The sequence below is a fragment of the Anopheles ziemanni genome, chromosome 3 (assembly GCF_943734765.1).
Source record: "Anopheles ziemanni chromosome 3, idAnoZiCoDA_A2_x.2, whole genome shotgun sequence".
Lineage (NCBI taxonomy): Eukaryota > Metazoa > Arthropoda > Insecta > Diptera > Culicidae > Anopheles > Anopheles ziemanni.
In genome coordinates this window covers 46,504,295-46,527,948 of record NC_080706.1, presented here as the reverse complement: position 1 = coordinate 46,527,948, position 23,654 = coordinate 46,504,295, and the positions used below count along the sequence as shown (strand labels likewise).

General features: G+C 43.2%; 1 protein-coding gene across 1 annotated transcript in view; it reads left to right on the top strand.

The window, feature by feature from the left end:
- LOC131287974 (protein eva-1-like) overlaps positions 1 to 23,654 on the top strand; it is a 75,924-nt gene that overhangs the window by 45,308 nt on the left and 6,962 nt on the right. Inside the window, exons 4-7 of the mRNA XM_058317069.1 lie at positions 18,055 to 18,193; positions 20,623 to 20,772; positions 21,421 to 21,564; positions 21,933 to 22,217. Of these exons, the coding sequence (XP_058173052.1) occupies positions 18,055 to 18,193; positions 20,623 to 20,772; positions 21,421 to 21,564; positions 21,933 to 22,217 (718 nt within the window). The remainder of the gene's footprint in view (positions 1 to 18,054; positions 18,194 to 20,622; positions 20,773 to 21,420; positions 21,565 to 21,932; positions 22,218 to 23,654) is intronic.

The window sequence follows — 23,654 nt, the reverse complement described above, 5'->3', positions numbered from 1 at the left end:
ATAATAAATAATAATAATAATAATAAAAGGGCCTTAAAAATCAGTTGCGTTTGGCAATGGAAACTTTTCAAAGAAATATTATTTCATGCAAGGAAAATTACAGTTTAATTTAAATTTGTTTTGATATTAAAAATGTGTGGTCAAATTTAAATAGAAATTTTATTAATTTTGAAATAAAACATTAAATGTCGAATATATTGCATGTTTTCGGGCCCTTCAACTTTTACCTGGTTGGGGCCCTAGAACGCTAGATTCGCCTCTCCCCACGATTGAAAATCATTTAAAACTAAACCATTTAAGACTTCAAACAATTTTTCGAACAAAACAAAACTACGCAATCTTCACTCAATAGCCAAAGCGTAGTGAAATCCCATGAATAATGTTATCATAATATTTACTTTCTCGTTAAGCTTCATACGAAAAGTTCAATTTCAAAATCGATCCCCTTCAGCCAGGGGTGCTCGAAAACCAGCGGAAAATGGACCCCGGTTCCCGCGTAGACATTAATGTTTTATTCAAACCTTCAACAATACGGCTGAAAAGTCCATAAAACTGACCCGGCTCACCCAGCGCGTCCAGTTGATTCATTTTCGGTGCGCATCAGCGTCCCGAAGGCCCGGATGGCGAAACCCTCTTCAAACTGACCACCGCATTACAAGGCAATTTTTCCCAAACGTCAGCACCCAGGAAAACCCCACTTCGACGAACCACTCCAACCACCCAGGGGGGCCCATCCCCGGGGGACCGCTTGGCGGAAATGAACGCAGGAAAGATAAACGTATATGTGTATTATTTCCAAAATCATCAACGATATCTCTCGGAAATCAACGAACAACCAGTAGTGACACGTGACGGTGGTGAAAAAAAAAATCTGAGCTAAAGCACGAAACACCTAACCGCAATGCCGGATGAAATGGAAGCACCGCACGGAAGGTCAAACCATGGCACAAAGCAGCGGCTTCCCTTTCGGCTCGGCACATCTCGTCTTCCCTCGTTCAAGTTAGTTTTATTGTTATGCCAGTGAGACCGTTGGGTTTCTTTCCTCCAGAGGACAACAGTTCAATGCCAGGCATACGGATCTGGGATTTAGTTTTCCCTTCCAACGGATACACTTCCGTTGATGAATGAATGAATGACATCTTGAATGAGGCTGACGAATGCTGCCTTTTCTAACATCCTTCAATCTTTCATATCCCACAAGACTATTTAACTTATCTAGTATTCAACGGACACTGTGCTGCAGTATATTTTATCTTAATTTCCATCGAATTTTCCATCCTACTAACTAGCCAGCGCGATGTGACTCCTTTTTTTCATGATGAAGCGTTGACGTTGATTTTGACACAAAAGATGCGGAACCTCTTGCATTTTCTTTGCTTGTAATTTCTAACGGAATGTGTTTCTATTTTCTTGATGACCGCACAAAGTCCTTGACACGAAGAATCTGTGCGTATAGGAGATGCCGGCAAATAACCAACTCGTGCACTTAGTTGTGTTGGTACGTGCGTTTGATAGTGTGATACTTTGGTACTGGCGCACCGAATGCGGCATGCAGCAAAATGAAAGCACTTTTACGACGATGGATATTTTCTACGCTTTTATGGAGCATTGCTACATATTTCATGCATATAAATGACTGTTTACAGCCTCAACGTACATGTGCCGAGCAGGGCCGGACGCCAGCTTTCCCGCTTTCCTTCGAAGCGTCGCCGGCAAGGAACGGATGAATTTATCCTTTACAATAAAACTTCACACCCACACTGGCGCAAGCGGCGTGGCACACTGGGTCGCCTACAATCAAGTCGACTGCCAGCGTCAACCGTCCGCCCTACCGGACAACCTCATGTTTCACGGTTACCCCACTTTTTACCTTTTCCACAAAGCTTTTTTTTCTTTCAATTTCTGAAAAACTGTCGTTGGTCCTGCAATCTTCAACCGGCGTTGGGGTGTTAACTTGAAAATGGTGTAATTTTGAGAAATCTAGTGCAGATTTCCCAACATATGCTGCTACGTGGGTATGTGTGTATGTGGCTTTGGTTTGTGAACGAGACGAATCGTTACGTAAGAAGAACTCCTGTGCCGACCTATGCTGCAAATTGCATTCCGTTCCGGACTTCCAACCCATTCGAGCAGGGCGATGTGCTCCGTTGCCTCATTTAGTCGTAAACGGCTGTTAAAGGAGTTTAATTTTCGGTCCCATGAGAGAAAGATCGTTTTCCATTACGGGTGTCAAGCTTCGTCGGAAAACGTGTAAATGTGTCACCGCAAGTGCTTCGCCGAAATGAAAAGAGCGACCACAAAAAGCTTTCAGCTGTCGTCAAGTCACGCGGGTTTGATCGGTACGTCTGTGGTTTAATGACGCTGCGTTGTACCGCACGCCATTCGAGAGGTTGCTGAGACCAATGATTAGTGTTGAATGATTCTAAAGAAATCTATCAATAGGTGCACATATTTTCTAACAACGTGAGCTTGAAATGAAAGAAATTAATAAGGTAAAGAAAAACGTTTGCTGCTTTCATTGGGCTTCGAGTTTCGTTGTAGGAAATGTCAAACGTTCGAGCTGGCATGCCAGCACGATCCTCTGCTAGCTATACGGACCCGTTGCCATGGTAACGGCGTGAGTGAATGGGTTTTAATTTTCCTTTCAGAAGCCATTTTGCAACCGCAAGTGAATTTCGGAGAAAAGTTTGTTTGCGACATTTTTCCACCGTGCGTTTCATAATTGGTAAGAAACAAACGGCTGGATGTGGGGAGTGTAGGACCAGCAGCCCAGACGGGGCTGTGCCGTAACCAGCTGAACGAGAAAGTCCCCACAGGACGACGATTTTCAGTGCAACGTACGCGCACCGGTTTCCGAATCCGACCATACGGCATGAATTATGTAACTATCAGCAAATGTGACACTTTTATCGTTTCACTTTCGGTACGTCTTCGTCCTTCGGTCCCAAGAAGGAAAAGCCTGTCCGTTTCCTTCTAACTGTCGCCTTCCACCCAGCCCCTTACCCGGTTGAGGAGCATGTCCCTTCTCCAGTTCACGCTTGTTCCAACCTTTGAGACGAGCGAAAGTTCGCCGGGGCATCCGTCAGTTCGGTTTCGAACGGAAAATCGGGACACTGTCGGTGACGCACAAGCAGGCAGACGGTGAGAAATGCGGGACAAGAACCCGAGTTTGGCTCGCAGCCCAGCGTTTGGCTTTGCGCTGAAGAAGATTAATGTGCTCGCGTGTCACGGGCGGCAAATCGTGCACCGAGCTTGGGTGTAAAAAGGGATCCCCGGTTCGGAAAGGATCGCGAATCTCGAGAGGTTGTTAAATTTAAGGACCTCACTTCGTTCCGTTACCTGCTTGGAGGCGAAATCCTTTCCTAACCGTTTTCCAAACCCTTACCTCAATTCCGCTCCCCTTGGGTAACAGCTGAATCGCTTTCTTAGCACACATGAAAGCGCAAAAGCGGATCGGTCTCGTGCAGCACTCGACCATCCTCGGGAGCCAGTCGGTTGGATTGGATGATGGACGACGGTGTGGTGACACTCGAGTGACACAGAGGGAAAGCGTAGCCCAATTTCGTCACCGTTGTCGTCGTCCATGTCGTCCTGGTTTTTTTTTTGTTTTTCCCTTGGTTTGTTCTCACTCCTTGTGAGATTATTCGACAATCAAGCTTCCCCGCCGAAGCGACCCGCGTATCCTTACACCAGCGTGACGAAAGAAGATGAACGTTCCGATTTAACGCTTGCTACACGCGTTCGTAACCGACAACCTCAATTCCAAAACCCCCAACCCAAAAGAAAAGTCATTCTAGATCAAGGTTGCGAAAACCCCCTTGCCAATGTTTAAAGATTTTGCTTATATTACTAATAGTATTAGTTTCATTAGTTAAAGTGATGAAACGACATAAATGAACACAAAACGGTGGCTAGCATGCAGATACGACCGTCTTTGATTTGAATTATCCACACTCGATTTACCTTTTACACCCAACGCATCCCAATCTGAGTGGAAAATGCTTCTAAATTAAAGATGGATAGCAATTTGTTTTACTTGTCGATGAAAGCTGCCTCAGGAAGCATGCTTCATTTATGTTTTCTGGCAGAACATGTGAAGAAGGAAGAATGTTGATAACATTAAATTTTACTGTAAATTGAAATGCAGCAACAAATGTAAGCTTTAATATCTCAACGTTTCATACAGGAATGGTTCGGTTCCTATAATATTACTACGAATCTATGTTCCTCGTAATCAAGTTACTAGTAATTTTCATACGTTCTTTTAATTTCAACGATCAACCAGAGAAAAATTACAGGAGAAGCAACTGAACATTTAATGTACTTGTAAGTTGTAATTGAGAAAATGCTGGAATGAGTGCTAATTGAACAAAAATATGAAACGAATATCCTTACAATAAAAAACTCATGTTCAAACGCAATTTATGCATTCATTTTTTTAAGTTGTCGATTGTTAAGATTAAACATAATTCTAGAAAACCTTCCAATACTTTAAATACTCCAGTATCTCAGCATAGAGATTTATTAATCTATCATTTGATGAGCATTTTAGCTCGGTTTTTCTCCAACATCCATAATGTGCCACTTTCTTCTTCGGAAGCGATCATTTTTTTCATCCATCTCTCAGTAATGCTCTTGAATCCAATCAACGATCCATTTATTACTACGCGCAAAAATTATTGAATTATGCAAGTCCGTCGGCACCAGCGTCCAGCGCTTGGACGATCGCCCGAGAACCACTCTACGACTGGCCAGCCGACAAACCGGCATCGGTGTCACCGATAGTGGGGAGAAAATCGTTTCCAATTCGAAGTAAAATTCAATTTGCATCCATAATGCCGCATCCGGGCCACGATAAAGGAGACTGGGACCGTGTATTTTGCATGAAATTGCATTCGATCTCGCATCGCATTGTGGCCATCTAATTCTGGATCGTTTGGAATGGATCCAGTCCGGTTCGGGTTATCTAAGCATGCAAACCAATTAATTACGTCCGTTTTTGTTCGCAGCGTAACGAGCCAAAGACGTTCAAATAGCAAGAGTGCCCTCCGATTCAATCTGCTCATGATTTGTCTTAGATTCGTACGGAAAACGATCCTACATTCTGAAATCCTGATTGGTTGGAAAATGGGTTCCCTATTGATCCTGTTTGATGTTTTGCCATTGTAAGAAGCATTGTGTCTTTCCACTTTCTTACATCGATACAACTTTACGAGAGGCATTTAGAACATCCTTCAACTCGGTCTTGTAGGATGCTCATATTTTCTCAACGGCTTTACCTTCCACCCCCAGCGTTTATATGGAGCAAAATTGAAAGCGGAAAAGAAAATGGCACGAAATCAACTAACCACATCCGGACCCGGGCAGGCGAGGTGGAAAATTGAATGAGTCTGCACCCGGGTATATGAAAGCTCATGTTAGAAATCCTTTAGCATTCGTTCATTGCTCTTGTTTTTATTTTTTCCTAACTCCCTTTTCCTATACACTACGGAAGCGGCAAAGCCGGGCAGTTGAGAGTGTGGTTACAGTTAAAAGCCATTTATGTACGGAATAGACACACTTGAATCATTGGACAGTGTATAATCGGAGGTGGAGCAAGCTGTCTTCTCGATCGGCCAAACTCCGTGCTCATACAATCGCACATAAGCACTAAGAGTACACACACACACACGCACATAACTACACACTCACACAAGAATGGGGGAGAAAAGAGCCAGAATCTGTGCAAGGACCGAATACGAATGGTGCTGCCACCAGCTGCCATTGCAATCGTATGTGCCCAGCATCCCGTTTACGTTCCGTTCATGGCGTTGACAAATTTTTCCTCTTTTTCCCCTAGCGCTGTGTTAAGTTTTCCCAAGTCACCACGAACAATGACACTGCCGCCTCTGGCAACGTGCTGGTGTTAGTTGGGGGGGAGCGATAGCATGCCGAGGTCAACGGTAAACCTTGGTAAACTGTTTCAATATTCCCCCCGTTTCCGTCCGGGCAGTTCCGCTCATTCTTTCCGCTGCTTCCTGGCTGGGTTTTCCCAGGAAGAGCCAGGTTTTTTGCCCGTTAAGCTTTTCTTTCCTCGGGCAGAATGTAGTTGAACCCCAGCAATTCTCCACGTTTGTTGCTTGCTCTACAACTCCCCGGCCCTACCCCGGGCTCGGTACAAATCGAACCGGCTTCCAATCGGGAGAAGGAAATGGGAGGATGTGAATGAACTCGGAAAGCGTTCCCACTCAAACATGAACCGCACGGCAGGAACAACCTGCGCTCCCCCGACACATGGCTCGAACGGGCAGACAAACAGACCACCAGATAGACCAAAACCAACCAAGACTGACAATCGGAAGTCTATGGAAGGTGAACCGCGCCAACCAGGTGACAGTTCCCGGTTGGTTTAGGGAAACGATTGGGATTGTTTTTTCTTACTATACCAATGAACAGGTTGGGTGGCATCTTACGTTTCCTGGATCGTCCTCAAAGTTCCTTTTGTGGCTTCCCTCTCCACCGAACCGAAGGAAAACGGTTGGCCAATGGTGGCACCCTGTACGCCCTCAGAAGCATTCAGTCTGTTCAGACCGAACTGCCGGAACGGAAGGAGAACCCGAGACTATCGCCTTCCGGTCGGTGAACTCCCATCCCTCCCGAGGTGAGTTCCGGGAAATCATTGGGAATAAAAAGTTGGACAGTAACAGAATACCTGTCCATGCCGAAGCGCCTGCATAGGCAATGGTTTGGCCAAAGCCGCTTCGCTGACGCAAGATGTAAATGTGGCAATTGCAAAGGATGGCACCGGCTGGCTGCGACGGCGTGCACACAAACCAACAAATTCATGGCCGGCAGCTCGGGCGCATACAAAAGTGGCACCGGATTTCCAAAACCCCTTTTGCATGGTACGTGCGTACCAGATAGTTGCTTCAGTTTAGCAGATTTTACTCTCACCTCCTTCAACGCGGTCTCGGTTTCTTTTTAATATTCCTCATACCTTCTCGTCTCAAATGGATAAGCCAACATTGTTGTCCACCAACCTTGATCGCACTGGGTGGGAAAGGAAGCTAACCAGCACCGGCAGGGATGGTTAAATCTGTTTGTGTATTAAAATTTTATGGTTTATTTTGTACGGATTTGCTTCGCGAACTGCCATTCCTTGTGCTACTTGGTGTACGCAATCTCACATCCATGTTGCCTTCTGTCCTTTTGGGTATGCCGGTGGTGGAATTTAGATTTTTTATTTGTTTTGCTTAGTTTAGTTCAGTAGTTTTCTTAAGGAAAGAATTTACAATATTTGAAAAGGATACCATCCAACTCACAACGAGCTGCTTGTTTTGCATAAAACTCTGTCATAACAATAAAACATGTCATCGGTTTATCTGCAAAACAATTTAAGAAACACTTTGCCTGAGTGTAAAGATGAGAATTAAAAAATATTATTTACAATAGGGCTAGAGAACTTAGGCAAGAATGAAAGTCCCGGTATTGTTGAACGTCAAGCATAAGTATTAAAAATGTACGATACACAAACACCTGTGTCGAAAAAAAAACCATATAAGTAAGTTGGTACCAGTAGTGACGAAACGTTCACTATTCCCGGCCATCGTTACAGAGTATTTGTACAGTGTAGTTACCTTTTACGACACCGTTCGCGTCCACGTACGCCCCATTCGGCAAACAAATGAACACACGATGACAAACCCGCGGGGAGCTACTTTCGTGAGAAATTCATTTGATTTTCGAATGTAAACCGTAGCGTCCGCGCACAGTACGGGCATAAAATGGCATAAAACAACGTCGTTTACAGACTGCTGGATGGATTGAAGGAAAAGGGATGAATCCCCGTCTTCTTGCGCTCGGCCTGGAAGGGAAGACGCTACGGCCCTCCACAGCACAGCAAAGTGCAACCCGTTTATGTGCCATCAGCCCGTGTTGGACTTTCCCACCGGGACCGGGACCGGGCCCGAAAGGATAACGCCAGCGGATCGTGCACGCTTTATGATTCCCCGACGGCGCAGTAACGCATACAAGCGATGATGGAAAACAGCCCGACTAAGTAAATCTTTCGGCGGTGAAAGAAAATGCTCCGCAGTTGAGCCCTTCCCTCCAACCCGGCACTGATGGTGGTGGGATGATCCGACGGGGCGGTGATAAAACAGGAAAAACTTCAAACTCTCTTCAAAGGCTTCAGCGCCTCGTTTGTCGATGTGTAACGAAATATCGTTCCGGTTTCGTCTTTTCTAACTCACCAACGGCTTCGGCATGAATTTATGCTGATCCCGTTAGTGGATCGGCTTGAACCGAGAAGAAGGCGCCGGGTCCTAGGCATCGCATGGTGCGAAAGCTTCCTCAACACAGTTTTATCCTTCCGCACGGGTTCGGTTGAAAGGGTTCGTTTGGGAAGCAAAAAAAAAAGAAGGGAAATCGAAAAAAATCCCTTAACAAGCATTACGCATCCACCGGTACCAACATCAAAATGATGGGCTCCATTTACGTAAAACTCGCTTCTTTTCCGTAAACCATAAATATGCAACACTTTTGGGCCACCACCCATACCGACCCGCCAATCCGCTGCCATCGGTGGAGGGCGTCAATTTTTCCTTCTGTCTCACCCGTTTCTTCTCACGCAATCGGAAACGATTGATCGCACCCGCGCCCGGGACCCACCCATTCGATGGGTCGTCTCCCGGTGCCGATCAATGGAAATGATACTAAACAGCGTTTCGATATTTCAATTTATTCTCCCCGCACGGGCGGCCACCATCTTATCACGCCACCCTCACTCAATCACCCCCGGGTGGGAGTGAAATATCGTGGCCAAAGTGCACATAAATTCGTAACTGCTAAGCACCGTAATCCGGGCGGGAAGCAGATTTAGGACCGTGGATTATGTCTCAATCCTTGCAACAGTTTTGTGCGCAGCTTGCAAAACCGTTTCCATCCTTTTGCTGAAAAAGGACTGGAGGGTACCATGGTGGAGCAACAGGGTTTTCCAAACTTCACCTGGAGACGCTCGAGGACGGCACGGTGCCGGAAACTACTTTTAACAAGCACTTTCGACATAATCGATCGAATCGATGCAACGTTGTACTAGAATGTGCAATAGTGGGTTGAGGTGGTCCAGGTGTAAAAGTAATCTGCTTTGCTAACCACCAGAAGCGTTTGGTTTTGCATCGTGTTTAAGCGCCCCCGATGGGTCTGGAGTTGGAAATGGGAAAACTTTTGGCATAAATAATACGATCTAAACACCCGTTGCATTAGTTTGTAAAATGCATTGATTTTCTTCTCGGAACTGGACAAATGATAAATTTTGAACACATATCAGAGTATGCAAGGGTGGGGTAACTTACTTTTTAATTATTTAACAATTTAAGTAAAATATCTACGGTCTCCTGTCCATCTCTAACATAGTTTAAATTAAAACGATAAATAATTCTGCATTTCAAGAAAAATACTTCTTACCTATATTAAGGACCTTGCACAACATATTAAAATAACTTTTAACTATCCCTGACAATGTAATTTACTAAAATGTTGTTCAGCATTTTAATTTTTATTTTTTGTGAATCAAAGTTGTCTGCCCCTAGACTTAACCCAGGAGGAGTCTATAGAAGGAGATCAAGATTCAAGAGCCTCTTGGACTATCAATGAAGATGGAAACTCATGTCATAAGACTCTCAACATTTATGGGTACTGTTAGTACTGTTCAAAGTTTAAGCACGATTTATTAAGGATTCACTTTAGGTCATTATCCTATGATATTATTTTTGAAATATTGAATAATAAATTGATATCATAATAAAATATAAATGTTTCAAATTTAATTTTCAAAATGCATTAAAAGAGATATCACGAACTCTGGAAAAACAATAAAAGAATTATTCAACAAGTCGCTGAAAAAATCGACGGTGTAAGCAAAACATCGAAACACCTTTTTAACACTTAAAACAAACGCGATATCAAAAGATTTCGAGTATGAAGCATAAACAAAGAAAACTAGCAGTTGCTGCATGTTATCGATTCTAATCTGCATAAAAGTGCTTCTCACAAACGAACGTGCAATTGGCTGGAGTCACCAGCGTAGGATAACATGGAGTTTTATGTTTTGCTAACACCGGTGCACTAATCAATTTAGCATCGAGAATCTTTCAATAACAAATTCTGTTTCGAACGATACCTTTCGATAGGATCGCAGAATAGTCACTGTCGAAAAAGTGTCCAAAATCGAGGAAAAAAAATGTAGGGACACATAGAAAATAATAATATTGGATCCGCCAGAATCCAATAATCCAAATCGAATCATCGTCACGATTCGACATTTAACCAACCCTTGAGCTTATGGGGTGATGCAGACTCAGAAACAGTGGTGTGCAGCAGAGTAAAGACCTTTCCTACATTTTCTGTTCCGAACAGAAATGTTGCCCTGGCCATTCCGGTGCTTTACGTGCCGGGCGTGCAGTAAGTGTTTCATGCACTAGGACGCGCTTTTCGATAAACTATGCTCAATACGCCCTGATTTCGTTCGAGCTCCATCGATACCGGAGATTATGGGAGGGGCGAGCAGCGTACTCAGCGCTGCAGAGAACGAAAAAGGCCCCATCGACGAAACGGAAGTGTCCGATTTATGACAAGATTGTGTCCTTCGAACGTGCCATCCGATCGGTTGTTCCTCCAATAACCCACGACAGATCCTTTTAGATTTCGGTTCCATTTTCTCTGCCAAAAACTCTTTTCGTACAACTGAACAAACGGGCGCGCTAACAGAAGACGCCTTCAGTGGACAGAAGTGAAATAATCCCACCGATCCGACCCATTGCTCAGGTCACCAGTGTCGCGTTCGCACGCTGCGTCCACGCCAGGCGCCAGTTTTTATGGGAATCATCCTACTAGCATATTTTTAACCCAAACCAACTGTCCGAGGCCCGTTCGAGGAAGCGCATTTTAATCGGATAAATGTTCCTTCGAATGAACGCCAACGAGGGAACGGCCGTGGAGTGAAACAAAAATTCATATAAGAGCAAGAAACAGAGTGAAAGCTGCATGCAGCATCCGCTGTCTAGGATTCAGTGGAGCTCTGTAGAGAGCGCCATCGGGCTTTGATGAATACCAAATTAGACACTTTCGATTCGCTGGACACCGAATGGAATGTGACGAAAAAAAAAGAGAATGGGCGACGGGATTTTGCTCTGAAAGACTCGTGTGTTGTGCAACACACTATGGAACTTGGGGAGAAAAAAACTATACCTCTTACCGTGGTTCGTTTTCTGGGAAAGATCAGCTTTCGCTCGTTCGGTTCATCGGTGGCTCAACGGTCTTTACATTTGCATTGACAGTCGTTTGTTTTGGGCAAGAACGCAAAAAAGATTCACTCCAAGCGACCCGTTACTGAGACGGAAATAATTTGATTCCAATTTCGATAATTTCGCTTCCCTGTTATCTGATCATTTTTATTCGAACTAGATTCGTTCTTTTGCTCCTGCCATTCTTTTCGTGAACCTTTTTTTATACTTTTTTTTTACTTTTACTTCTGACTACAATTTCTGTGTTCTTGGCAATATTCTCTCGTTTTACGTGCTCGTCTACGCTTTTCACTCGCAGCAAACGATAGCTTGCAACCGACGATTCTAGTGTTATACATCAATCGTATCCTTAACCATTTCTCAGTTCCATTGAACTCTCCAAACGCTAGCCTCCGTAACTATTCCAACACGAACGCTGGTGGCCATCATGAACCTTTTTTTTTGTCAATATAATTTATTTTTACTCCTGGCACACAGAACTTATCAAAGGACTGTTGCTGCTTCTCATTTTCTGCTACATTTTTGCACTCGCAGAATCTTCCGCCAATTAGAGTCTGACAACTCGTGTTTCGTCAGTTCGGTTTTTCATTTTCTTCTTCGCCTACTAAGAGCAGAAATGTGAGAACGATAATTGATTGGATGAAATTTGCTTTTCGCGATCATCACCGATTTCGTTTTTGGTTTATTTTTATCTGTCTTCGTTCGATTGGAATGATCAAAAAAGAAATAACAAAAAAAAAGCAAAACTAGCAAATTGGTTCAAGGAGAAAAAAAAACCAAAAAACCGCACTCGTTAGCAGTCTAAGTAAAATTCCCTCCTTTTTTCCGACCATCACCGTTTGAACAATTTTACCATTGATATTGAAGCGAGTAAAAAAGATAATAAAAATGGAAATACGAGCGAAGTACTATTCAAATAAAATGCAAAATGTCTTCCAAAATGTCAACGATTCAGAAATGTTACAATATGATTCGTTGTAAAATATTAACCATTTAAAATGTTAATGTTGCTATCCTTAAATTGCACTAACAAGAACACTGAAACCCTCCAATTCTAAATTTCTTAAGTGAACATAATTCATTTTCTTCAATGTTTAAGATAAAGGGCTTTTAAGATAAACTTTTGAAATTTGTATATTAAAATACATTATAATTAGAAACGAAGTAGGAGAGTGGGAGACTAAATGGTTCCATAAGCAACAATGAGAGTTTTTACATGAAATACCTTTAAATTTTTCTAGCTCTATTGGTTGGAGGATAAATTATTAATTTGAGCCGAATGTTCTGCTTAGCTTCACACAACCAGAGGCGATCTTAATCGATATTTTCAACTGACTGTTAAATTCACTAGCATTGATTCAACTGTAGGTAAACCTGAGCTAATTTTTATGGAACGTGTACATTTTTCTCGATTCGAGCTAGTGTCATGGCGTCGGGATTATGCCACACGAATGAAGATACTACTTGATTCTCATTTAGTACGTCGTTAGAGAAATCCGTGCTGTTTTTGACAGCTGGCCTGAAACGTCCCAACAAAGTGTGCTCGGGCGAAAAAAAAACAACCCCTAACAACCGTGGTGACGACAGGCCACGGAAGCTACGGCAAAACATACTAACCCGATCCTACGATACCGGCTGCACACCGGAATCCACGAAAAACTCGCTCATACTCACCAAATCACCAAACTCTCAACGACTGTCCCGTGGCTGCGCTGGGCCATTTGCATGCCGCTCAGTTGAACGAAAATAATCCACCCGTCTAAGTGAAACAGACACAGGAAAAACTGTGCGCTCCCGGGACAGCATGGGTTCCGGAAAATGTGCAAACTTTCGCCAAATCACAACAGCGTTAATGCGCTTTCGAAAACTGCTAAATTATGCACAGCCTGTGATATTTCCGCCTTTGTCGGCTCCAGAACCGGCGTTCCCTGTTTACCGTGCTCGTCGACGTAGACGGTTGTCTTTTGCCAGAGTGTCGAAGCGTTTTGTTAGTGTGCATCTTCGTCGAAACCCGAAGTGTGACAATTGCTTCGGACTATGTTCAGAGTAAAGCCAGGAAACCTTACTTTGAGATGGTCCGCATAAAGTTACATTATATAAACTGATTCGTCCAACAATAGTCTCTAAGGGGAAGTGAAAATGTTTATTAAATGAACTGACAAGTAATGCTGCTCACGTAATCGCGTTAGAAGCTTTCCGCTTTCTTCGTTGGAAAAATTCTTCCAACTTCACAGTGGAATATGCCAAATTAAATGAAGGTATCTCGATGCTTCAAGTTTTGACCCAATTGACGGAAGTTTTACTGATCGAGGTGAAATGGGTGCTAGCTTAACTTAAATACTCAAGGCAGCACGAATTGTGTAAACTAATGTGCAGTCCTTATATTAAAAAGGAACCTAACACTTCTTTAGAAATAAATAAATAAGACAACGAATGTTCCTTCATTTCAACGCCATAACTGGGTATTGGACCTTTCCAAAACCGTCCAACTTTTTCGCCTGCGGTTGCAACGGGGCACCCAAATTGCTTCCAACGGCTCGGTGTAATCATTAAAGAAGCATCAGCGGCAAAACTGTTACCTCGGTTCTGCTGAATCTGCCGAACGAACTTTTTTGCAAACTAGGCGGCCTTCTTTGGCGCACCCTTCTTGAGCCGAAGCCGGCGGAAGCACCAACGATGCTCATGTTCTCGGCCGTCCAAGCTTCAAGTTTGCTGAAAGGATGAACTTTTTCTTATCTTCCTGGAAATGACGCAACAAGAATAGGAAAAAGAAAAACAGAGCAACAAAATCACACAACCCCTCACACAATGAACTGGCAGGCATGTTAAAAAAGAAGTGAGGAAAATTCTACCAATTGGTCCTAACAATTTTCCCTCCCGCTCGCTTACTTACCGGCTTTTCGCTTTCGAGATTGTTCCGAGCGATAGCTTGGTCGTTCGAGGGTGGTCAAAAAAATATAAAACACCCCAAACTAATAATATTTTACACCTCATTGCAAGTATCAGGAAGCACACAGAAATGTCGCCCCAAATGAACATCAACCGTTGATAAACTTTCGATTGGGTGCATGACATTTTGCTGTTCATGACCTCTAAAGACTTCAAAGAGATCTTAAGTATGTTATTAATCTAACATACTGACGAATCGTAAAATAGTCTACTGGATAGAATAAATCTGCAAAACTACGGATTGTAGATAGGTTGTGTGCATGATCTTGTACCAGAACACACGTTCAATTTGTAATAAAAGAAACAAACAAGATTCGTTAAACTAAACACCCGAGGTGAACAAAATCCTGTCATAAATTACATTGTTAAAGTGAGTGTCCGACGACAAATACACACTCTCCGCAACAGCCATCGTCCGACCTTGGCGGGACAACTTCCACGAACTAATGCCGCAACAAATTTTCACCAACTGTCCTGGGAACAAATTACTTCAACCGCTTCTATCCAAACACAAAAAAGCGCCTATAAAAAGCCCCCTCCTTCAGCAAGGACAGCAAACGCCTGCAGAAAAACATTTATCTCAATTAGACCTATCTTGTCAACAGCTGGTTATCGGCGCGGCTCTCGGACTAGCTAGTAATCGCGGCCCTCGCTGTAACAAAAACCTCTCCGAACACCAACACTCCAGCCCACGCGTGTTGTCAACCTTGCTCGTTTAATGTTACACACCGCTTCGTGCGTTTATTGTCAAATAATCGTCCCTCATGGCAGTGGTACGGTATTTGCTCAGCGAGGATGCTGGAAATTTTGCGCAGGAATTCCATGGAAATGTTTGGAAGGCTTCAAAAACACACAACCAAGCAAGTGTTTTGTAAATATAAGTGGCAAGAAAATTCTGGACAACAACTCACAAACACATTCTTAAACAAACTCACGCAGGTTCACGCTCGGTAAAGTAAACTAGGCGTGTACTGCATGAACAATTGCGAGGAAAAAATGGCGTTACAAATCCTCGTCCGGCAACCAAACCCAACATAGGCACTAGGCGTTGGAACATTCAAAAACATCCCCAGATACAACGTTGTGCTAGGTGGTACGTGATACAACAAAAAGCGTGCCAACAGCGAAAACAACTACCACCGAACCAGGGAAAAGGATTTTACTGGAGAGCAACTTGAATTATACTTTAGCAACTCCTTTACCTGTAAGAAAGTAGGGAAGTGTGGTGGGGAGGAATTTCCCTGCGGAACCCAAATTGGACCAATTGCAATCGTGTCCTCTTGATAAACCCTTGAAAAACCTTACCAGAATTGGCAAGCAGCAAGACAAAGGATTCACCTACATCCGCTTGGGGGCTCTAACCATCCCTCGAAAAACATACACACCAACATAGATATACACACACACACATGCGAATGTTGTACACTTCCGGTGGTGCTTCATATTCAGCCGTCGTACTAGAAACAGATTGTTGCCCTAGATTTCTATTGTAAAGGTTGTCAAATTGAAATGCTGCTCATTTCGCCACCGGAAATCAGTACGAAGCATGTGATGCGCACTATCGACCAAATTTAAATTTAAATATAGATCTCAAACGTCGCAGGCATCTAAACATTGTACTTGTCTACTTTATTTTGTATCAATTATGATCTATAACTATCATCCAAAAAGCCGCCGCTGATGCGTTGTTATTGAAATTCAACTTAAATATCTACTGCTTGTCGATTTTGTAGACCAATATATTTGACGTTATTTCAGTCTTTGTTTCGCAATGCGTTCCTTTTACTTTACTTTCCTTCTTGGAAGGTTCAAGAATAATGAACAATAAGTGGGTTACGTTGCTCTATCAAATTTGGACATCGCAAGATATATTGAAATGAGAAGGCTGAGTTGCCGTTATAGCTGTTTCGAATCTCTTAAAACTTTTGTTTTCCTGGCATCAGAATTCAAGATTATTCTAATTCAAAGTACTAAGAATTTGAGATTGAAAAAGACTACGAAACTTTACCATCGGCGGTAACAACTGAAAAGATGAAGAACCAATGAAATCTGATTTGTTTCAGATTTAATCGAGGATAAAATCGAGGATTTTATAGTGTTCTCCATAATGTTTAGCTTGATGTCAATTTTGCAATGTACTCGAATTGACTTCGTACGTTGGGAAGTAATGAGATGCATATCAGTACCGATACATTGTATTTGCAAAAGATGCGTATATTGTCTAATGAATAGAATCTACGGCAAGGAAGATTATTTATGAGTGGGATACATGAGTGTCTAAAGAGATTTGTGAAACCTTGTTAGGATACCGTATTCTTGCCGTAATCATTTCACATCCTATTCCTGCAGCATCGGACATCATTTCCTAGCAGATGCAGTGTGACTTTCAATGCGATTACATTGTTGTTATACATCGTACACCATGTAAATTAGTTTCCTAGAAATCCATTGTACAAAGTAACTGAGGCACTCCCACTGCATCAGGATAAGAAATAAGTAAGCTCAATCATATTCATTAACAGAGTTGGAAATGTTCTATAGCTTACGGTTTTCTCTCACTTTCATTGTACCGTACCACATCGTTTGAAATTTCAACCCGTTGGAACTTCACACCCATTGAAATTACTATGCAAAAATTTTCGAAATACAAACGCGTACAAAATGCACAGTCCGAAATGAATGGTATACACACGCAAAAACTCGGGAAAAAACATCGCTCGATGCGTGTGTCGTAGAATTTAATCGAAAAAAGATAGCCGAATCGGGTCAAATGCAGAAATGGAAGAAAGCAAAGAACCGAAAAAAACGTCACAGCCATTGGTGTCCTTCTTGGTACGGCTGGCCGAAGAGCGATGATTAATCCGATTATGGTACATTTCCACAATGAATTTATTAAATCCGACAACCTCATCAGTCTGCCCGGCGATGCTTTGAACGTCAAACGCCGGGCAGTGTTGGTACGTTGGAGAGCGATAAGATTAATTTACGTTTCGTTCTGAGCACCAGCAAGGGAAGTTTTTTTTTCCAAAATGGAAGATATTTTTAATCGAAAGTTCGCATCGTTTGTGCCTCCATACATTGTTTGATATTGTGATATTATTAAAGCATTAATTAACGCATCCTTAAGCAGGAAGTCATTGTGCTGTACTGACCGGCAATCAACAGTATGAAAGGGGATTTATTATATGGTGGTTTCATATGACGGGTATTTATTGACCAGGAAAGTTCATCAGGCCATTTAAATATATTGAAGGGTAGCAATTATATAACCGTTGCGTGATGTGCTGTGAAAATAATCATTCATATATCTTCATACATATGTCATCAAGTTTTGTCCGCTACATCATAATAAGTTAGTCGTATTTATATGAACATTATTTTTCTATATACCAAATCTCATGTCTTTGTAAGTTCGTTTACAAGAATATTTTTTTACTGCAAGAAGACAAGAATCCTCTGTATTTATTCAGTATAGAACGATGCAACCTTTTGAAATTGAAAAGAGCATTTTCTATGAAATTCAAAAAAGGTCTTTGAATGAAAAAACTAAAGAAAGAGAAGTCTACGGGAAGGAAAATAAAATTTTAAGAGAAAAGTGAACGTAAACAATTGTGGCGGCGTCGAGCAAAATATAGGACCCACGACATTAAATTAAAAGTGGCATAAATATTAATTTTAAAACATCCTCAACAAGGAGCAAAAGGGATCGCTACGCCGCATTGCCCAGTGTCTTGGTGCTAATGCGCCTCGCCGTGCACTGGAATTCTAACCAATTTTCAATTGCACTCATTTTCCTCGCTTTTTCTCTATCCCTTTCCAACAGTATTCGCTGCTGCAGACGGTCGTGGAAGCCTGCCAAAAGAAGCGCCACTGCAAGTTTCTCGCGTCACCGAAAACCTTCGGTGGCGATCCGTGCCCGGGCCAGCGGAAGTTCGTCGAGGTGGCGTACAAGTGCCGACCGTGTAAGTACACCTATTTTGCTCCACCGTTGGCTCAATAAATTTCACACACGATAAAATCGGAAAAGCCCCACCAGCGTTGAAACTGGGGCGAAGGATTTGTGGTAGGAAACTTGCGTTCCGGGACGAACTGTTTAGTAGGTCAAGCGGACGCTCCGCCACGACAATGACGGCGGCGACAAAAGGGAACGGATCAGATTTATGCTGATCAATAGAAATGACACCGCGGTACCGGGTTTGTGTTCGGCCACTAAATGCCCACCGACTAATGTACCATCTGCCAGTTTTGTCTGGCAACATTAATTGTCCAGGCGTCGTCCGTCTGCGGTGCGTGCAAGTCGTTATCAGTTGTCCTCGGGAAGGGCTCATAAATGTCGTCGGCATGAATGGGACATTATGCTTCTTTATGATGACACCCAGGCGCCTTTATGGTGTATCGTCGTAGAGAGGAGTATGACTACACTTTTAAATCATTGCTCCACATTCATCCAGCTGGACTTAAAGCTGACACAGTTAACATTTACTAAGTGTTTTCATTCCATAGCTTTATTTCATACTCAATTTGGTTGGAATATTCTCAAAATGTATTCAATGAGCGTATTTTACTATGGACATTCTCTTAAATAAATTCATCCTCAGTTAATTACACCTCAAAAGTGTCCAAACAAAGATTTCGATAGTACAGTTTTCGATTACAGCTCAACTTTCAATAACACCAAAGACAAACAGTCGGTAATGTGTTTACTGGCCACAATGGCCATGTAAGCGAGTGGAACAAAACAGGCAACACATGGCAACGACCATCGTAACAGCAATGACGACGAACACCATGATGAAAAGGAGATCCGATTTAGTCGGTCCACGTTGAAGGTAGAACTCACGCCGAAAATTACATACCAGCTCCGAGTCGTGAGCCATCGTGTGCTTAACCATCGCTTTGTGAAGACGTTGGTGGAAAGGGAAAAACGGTGCAAACGTGGTTGCCTGCTGCTCCGGGTGCTCGAAGCTGCCGAGTTCGCGGCCGAGAGCGATCGCACCTTCCGAGACGAGCCCGTTCCCGTGATCCTGGCATCCGTACAGAATGGCGAGCTTGTTCGGTTGGGCAAACACCAGCTGGACATTTGGCCAAGGTATTGTCGTTTCCCGATCGATCTCGGCGAACATTAACGGTGCGAGCGTTGGCTGACGGTAACTTCCGGCACAGTCACACACGAGAGTTAGGTTGGTGTAGCCTGGCATCCACGCTAGGTGCGCCTTCAGGCAAAACCCGTATCGGGTGTGGTTGTCAAATACCACAAACGGACTGTTCGGGAAGCGATCCGGTAGGAGCTGGTAGATGGAGCCGTTCAGCTGAAACCCGTCCGGGGCCACTTCCGCCGAAGGTAACGACTCGCACTGCCCGTTACGCGTCACTGCCCGCAGGGAACCAATCAAGGCAAATACAGTTCCAACGGAGAAATACCCCATCCTTTCAGTGTACGGCTATAACTGACCGTGCGTGGTTCGATCAGATGCCTTTTTAATGCAATCGACGAAAGCGCCATTATTATTCCTCCATTAGATAGCATACAACCATTGCCTTCGTAACCAATTTTAAACACATTAGTCCCGATTATTGTCTGAACAAACGTCGTTAATAAAGTGACCCAACTATCCTGCAAATGTAGTAAAAGAGCAACGCAGAATATCTAAACTGAAACAGATAGAATGTTGTTAAATTCACACTGAAAAGATTGAAAAGATACATATAAATAAAATTGAATACAATATCAAATAATTGAACTGAAGAAGGCAAATACAACGTAAGTAGGAAAATATGGAGGACGAAACAAAAAGTTATAGAGTAGTTACGTATTTTATGAATACAATATTAACACCCTCATGACGTTTAATTAAAAATTTGTAATGGCTTCCATAAGCTTGTATAAAGTGAGAATGTTAGCAAAAACCAATCTAATGCCGCAGGATTATTTCCGATAAACCACATTCAATCCTATGTTAAAAATACGTTAACGACAAAATGAAAATTCTTTTTTAATGCCCCAAGGCATGCAACAGAACAAAATCATTTGAAATCATCTGCCTATAAATAAATGATGTGTTAATTGTACTACGAATCATTAACTGCATTTATCAATTCCAACACTTGTTTAAGCTACCTATGAAATGCTAGTCTTTTGCTAGACAAATAGCACTCAGCATCCAAAACGCCTTAGGCGACGGACAAATTCCCAGTACGACTGTAAATCAATTAATGAAACCCACAGTAATAGAATCGTGAAACCGTAGCCAACAGCGAATCCGACAGCTAATTAGTCCAGCTCCAAATGGACAACGGCTTGCCACCTTTCCGGCTCCGTCACTGGTGCCTTGCTCTTCGCCGCACTTTACCAATCTTTTTCCCATATTATTATTTCCCATTTCCGTTGCAGACGAGTTCCGCAGTAAAATAGCATGCGAAAACGATGTAATTCAATTAATTTGCAACCCATACTCCCGGATTGCAATCTACAGCGCCAACTACGGCCGGACGGAGTACGAAAGTCTTCAATGCTCTCAACCGCAGGGCGTCAAGGAGGAAAGTAAGTAGCTCAAACCCTTTCACACGGTGTTACCCCTTGCTCTGCTGGAAAACCCCACCAATGTGGCCGAGCGTGGGAGCAAACTGTCTCAAATGGTGCTATCAAGGATGGTCCGTACATTAGTTGCTTTTTACTGCCCCACCGGTTGGCTCCCGTACTTCCTTCGGAGTGGTGTAGGAAGGGTAAGAACGAAACGGCACGGAATGGTTAGCATAACGCGCAAAAAAAAAAAAGGAAGAAGCAGAAAGCAAACCGGCATCCGACAAAATTCCAAAACAAGGCAAACCTCGCCCGAGGGACCGTTTTCGCACCAAAGCTAATCGGAAAGGAATACTATTGCACGAAACCCAATAGCCTCCGGCAACGGACCTTCACCAACCAACCCTTCGTAGGCATACACTCAAACACACACACACACATCTACACAGCATGAAAAACGGATGTTGCCATGCAGCGCAAAGGGTCTCACCCCGTCGTAATGGACCTTTCTATCTCGTTTCGTTGGGTTTTTGGACATGAATAAGGACAGCCCCGCGTTGGCCCCGCGTACAGCGAGTTGTGCGGACAGCATCAGGCGTTTGCATCCCCGTCACACAGTCGGACACTTTCTTAACTCTATCTGTTTTATTACCCTCCTCACTTCCGCAGACTGCCTCGCGTCGTATGCCACGGAAACGGTCATGCAAAAATGTCACGGTCGGCGGAAATGCACCCTGTCGGCGGACAGCACCACGTTCGGCAAGCCGTGCCGGCCCGATTCGAGGATGTATTTAAAAGTTGTTTACACATGCGGTTAGTATACGGAAAGTGCGCTGCATGTCATGTGGCCAACATTGGCTAGCCGCTTGTTTGGATTGTTTGTAGTTTTTGGTGAATGAGCGAGTGAGAGTGTGTGTGTGTGAGAGAGAGAGAGACAGTGGCCGGAACTACGAAACTGCACGATGGTTCTGCCTTTCGGCCGCAAAGTCGGAGCTTTGGATTTCGGTGGCAGATGGTGGAAAATTGTTGATAAAACTTCTCCAGTTTTCCAACCTATCGTCCGGTCATGCTGAACCTCAACATGCGGCTCGTAAGCGGAAGGTGGCTAGCGCTGTGCCATATGCTTATCAGACTCGTATATTTTGTTCTTTTCCCTTCCATTCACCATGCACCGACACCAGTGCCTAGGAAGGTGCTGAAAGATCGCTTCGATTCGGCACCGGAACCGGACGAACCGCTGCAGAGCGACCTCGAGCAGGACCAGGACGAGCTGTACGACGAGGATCAGTTTTTCCGCGAATCGGAAGCGGTACCACCTGGACCGGCCCCGAAGCTGCAGGGCAGCCCAGCGAACGGTGGCCGAGTGTCGGATGTGCCCGTTTTTGCCGGCGCTCCCAGCAGTACCGCCGTTGCACCGCCCCGCTCCGTCCAGGACATCATCGACGAGGGTGATTTCCCTTTTGGAGGTAAGTTGTATCCCATAAATGCGTGGGAATATCATATGTTGGAGCCGCAACGGCGCCGCTTTGGCCGGAGCTTATGGTCCGGGTTCTCCAATGGGTCAGATTTTACCGGGTAAAACAGTACAAAACTTCCACTGTGTGTTCACCTCTACTACATTTGCTTCACACAAACAAGATAGCACGCAATATCTGTGAAAATCGCTTCGGAAAAACGTTCGAATTTCACTAAACGGCACAGAACATGCACAGGAAACAAATCTATCATTATCAAGTTATGACCTTTTTAAACAAATTCAGAACCTCGCGCATCTTATTTAAAAGATAAAATTACTCCGAAGCGGGTATTGAAGCAAGCATGAACGGTAACGCTCGCAAATTACAAGTGAAACTCTTCAAGCGGTATCATGTTCCACGTCAAGCACATACTTTGCTCGCTATTGCCATAGTGAAATTAAATATGGGAGATTTGCGTTAAAAATATGTTTTTGGGGAAAAAAACCCGAATAAGGCTCTCACCTAGTGTTCCTTGTCCAGAGAAACGGGCTTAAACACGAGCCATGGTCAATGGCGTGTAAGTGTTCTTCAAGCGAAGCGCAAGGAGATTACAAATAAATAGCTTTCAAGGATGCTTTATCCGCTTGCAGCGATAAGCAGAAAATTACTCACAGCGATAAGCGTTTCGATGGTGGATTTGAAATGACAAACCAACGAATAAACGGTCGTTGTAAGGTTTTTTGGTTTTGTTACTACCAAACTGTGAAACATGAAGCATTTAGTATCGGGATGTTTGAAACATTATTCTACTTTCCATGAATTTGAATTCAACCACAGGGGCGCCCAAATGTTATTCACTTCTCAGTAGCATTTTCAATTTCGTTCTGCGTTCCTCGTTGTCGTGAATGACCAGGCGCCTCCATCAAACAAAGCATCATGCGCCTCCATTTCATGGTTACAGTTTTTCGGGAAATCATCGCACCATCTTTTCATGTCCGAAATTTGATCATCATGGTATTTCGTTACCAGGAAATAATATAATTTTAATAACGAAGATCACAAGAAATTAAACAGTCCGGTAATTCTGCGAGGTATAATTGCAATAAAGTATCAAAAATGTTGATTAAAAAATCAAACACGAGTGAGCGAAACTCAGGAAAATGTAATAGTCCAATGCATATATAGATCGAACCGATGAAACAAAAGCTAGCTTTCATCCATGGAAATGCCACAAGAAATACCAAACTGTCTCAGTAAAAATACTATTTCACAATTATGCTCGTGAAAGATGTAAAAAACTACAATATTTAAAAAGACGAACAACTTGAGTATTTTGAAATCGAAATGAAAAAAAGTGAGCATGCGCTTGTATTTTACGAATATTCAACTAGCTACATAAAAATGTATTTCTTTCGATGGCCCAATTTTCCAACTAACGATACTGCT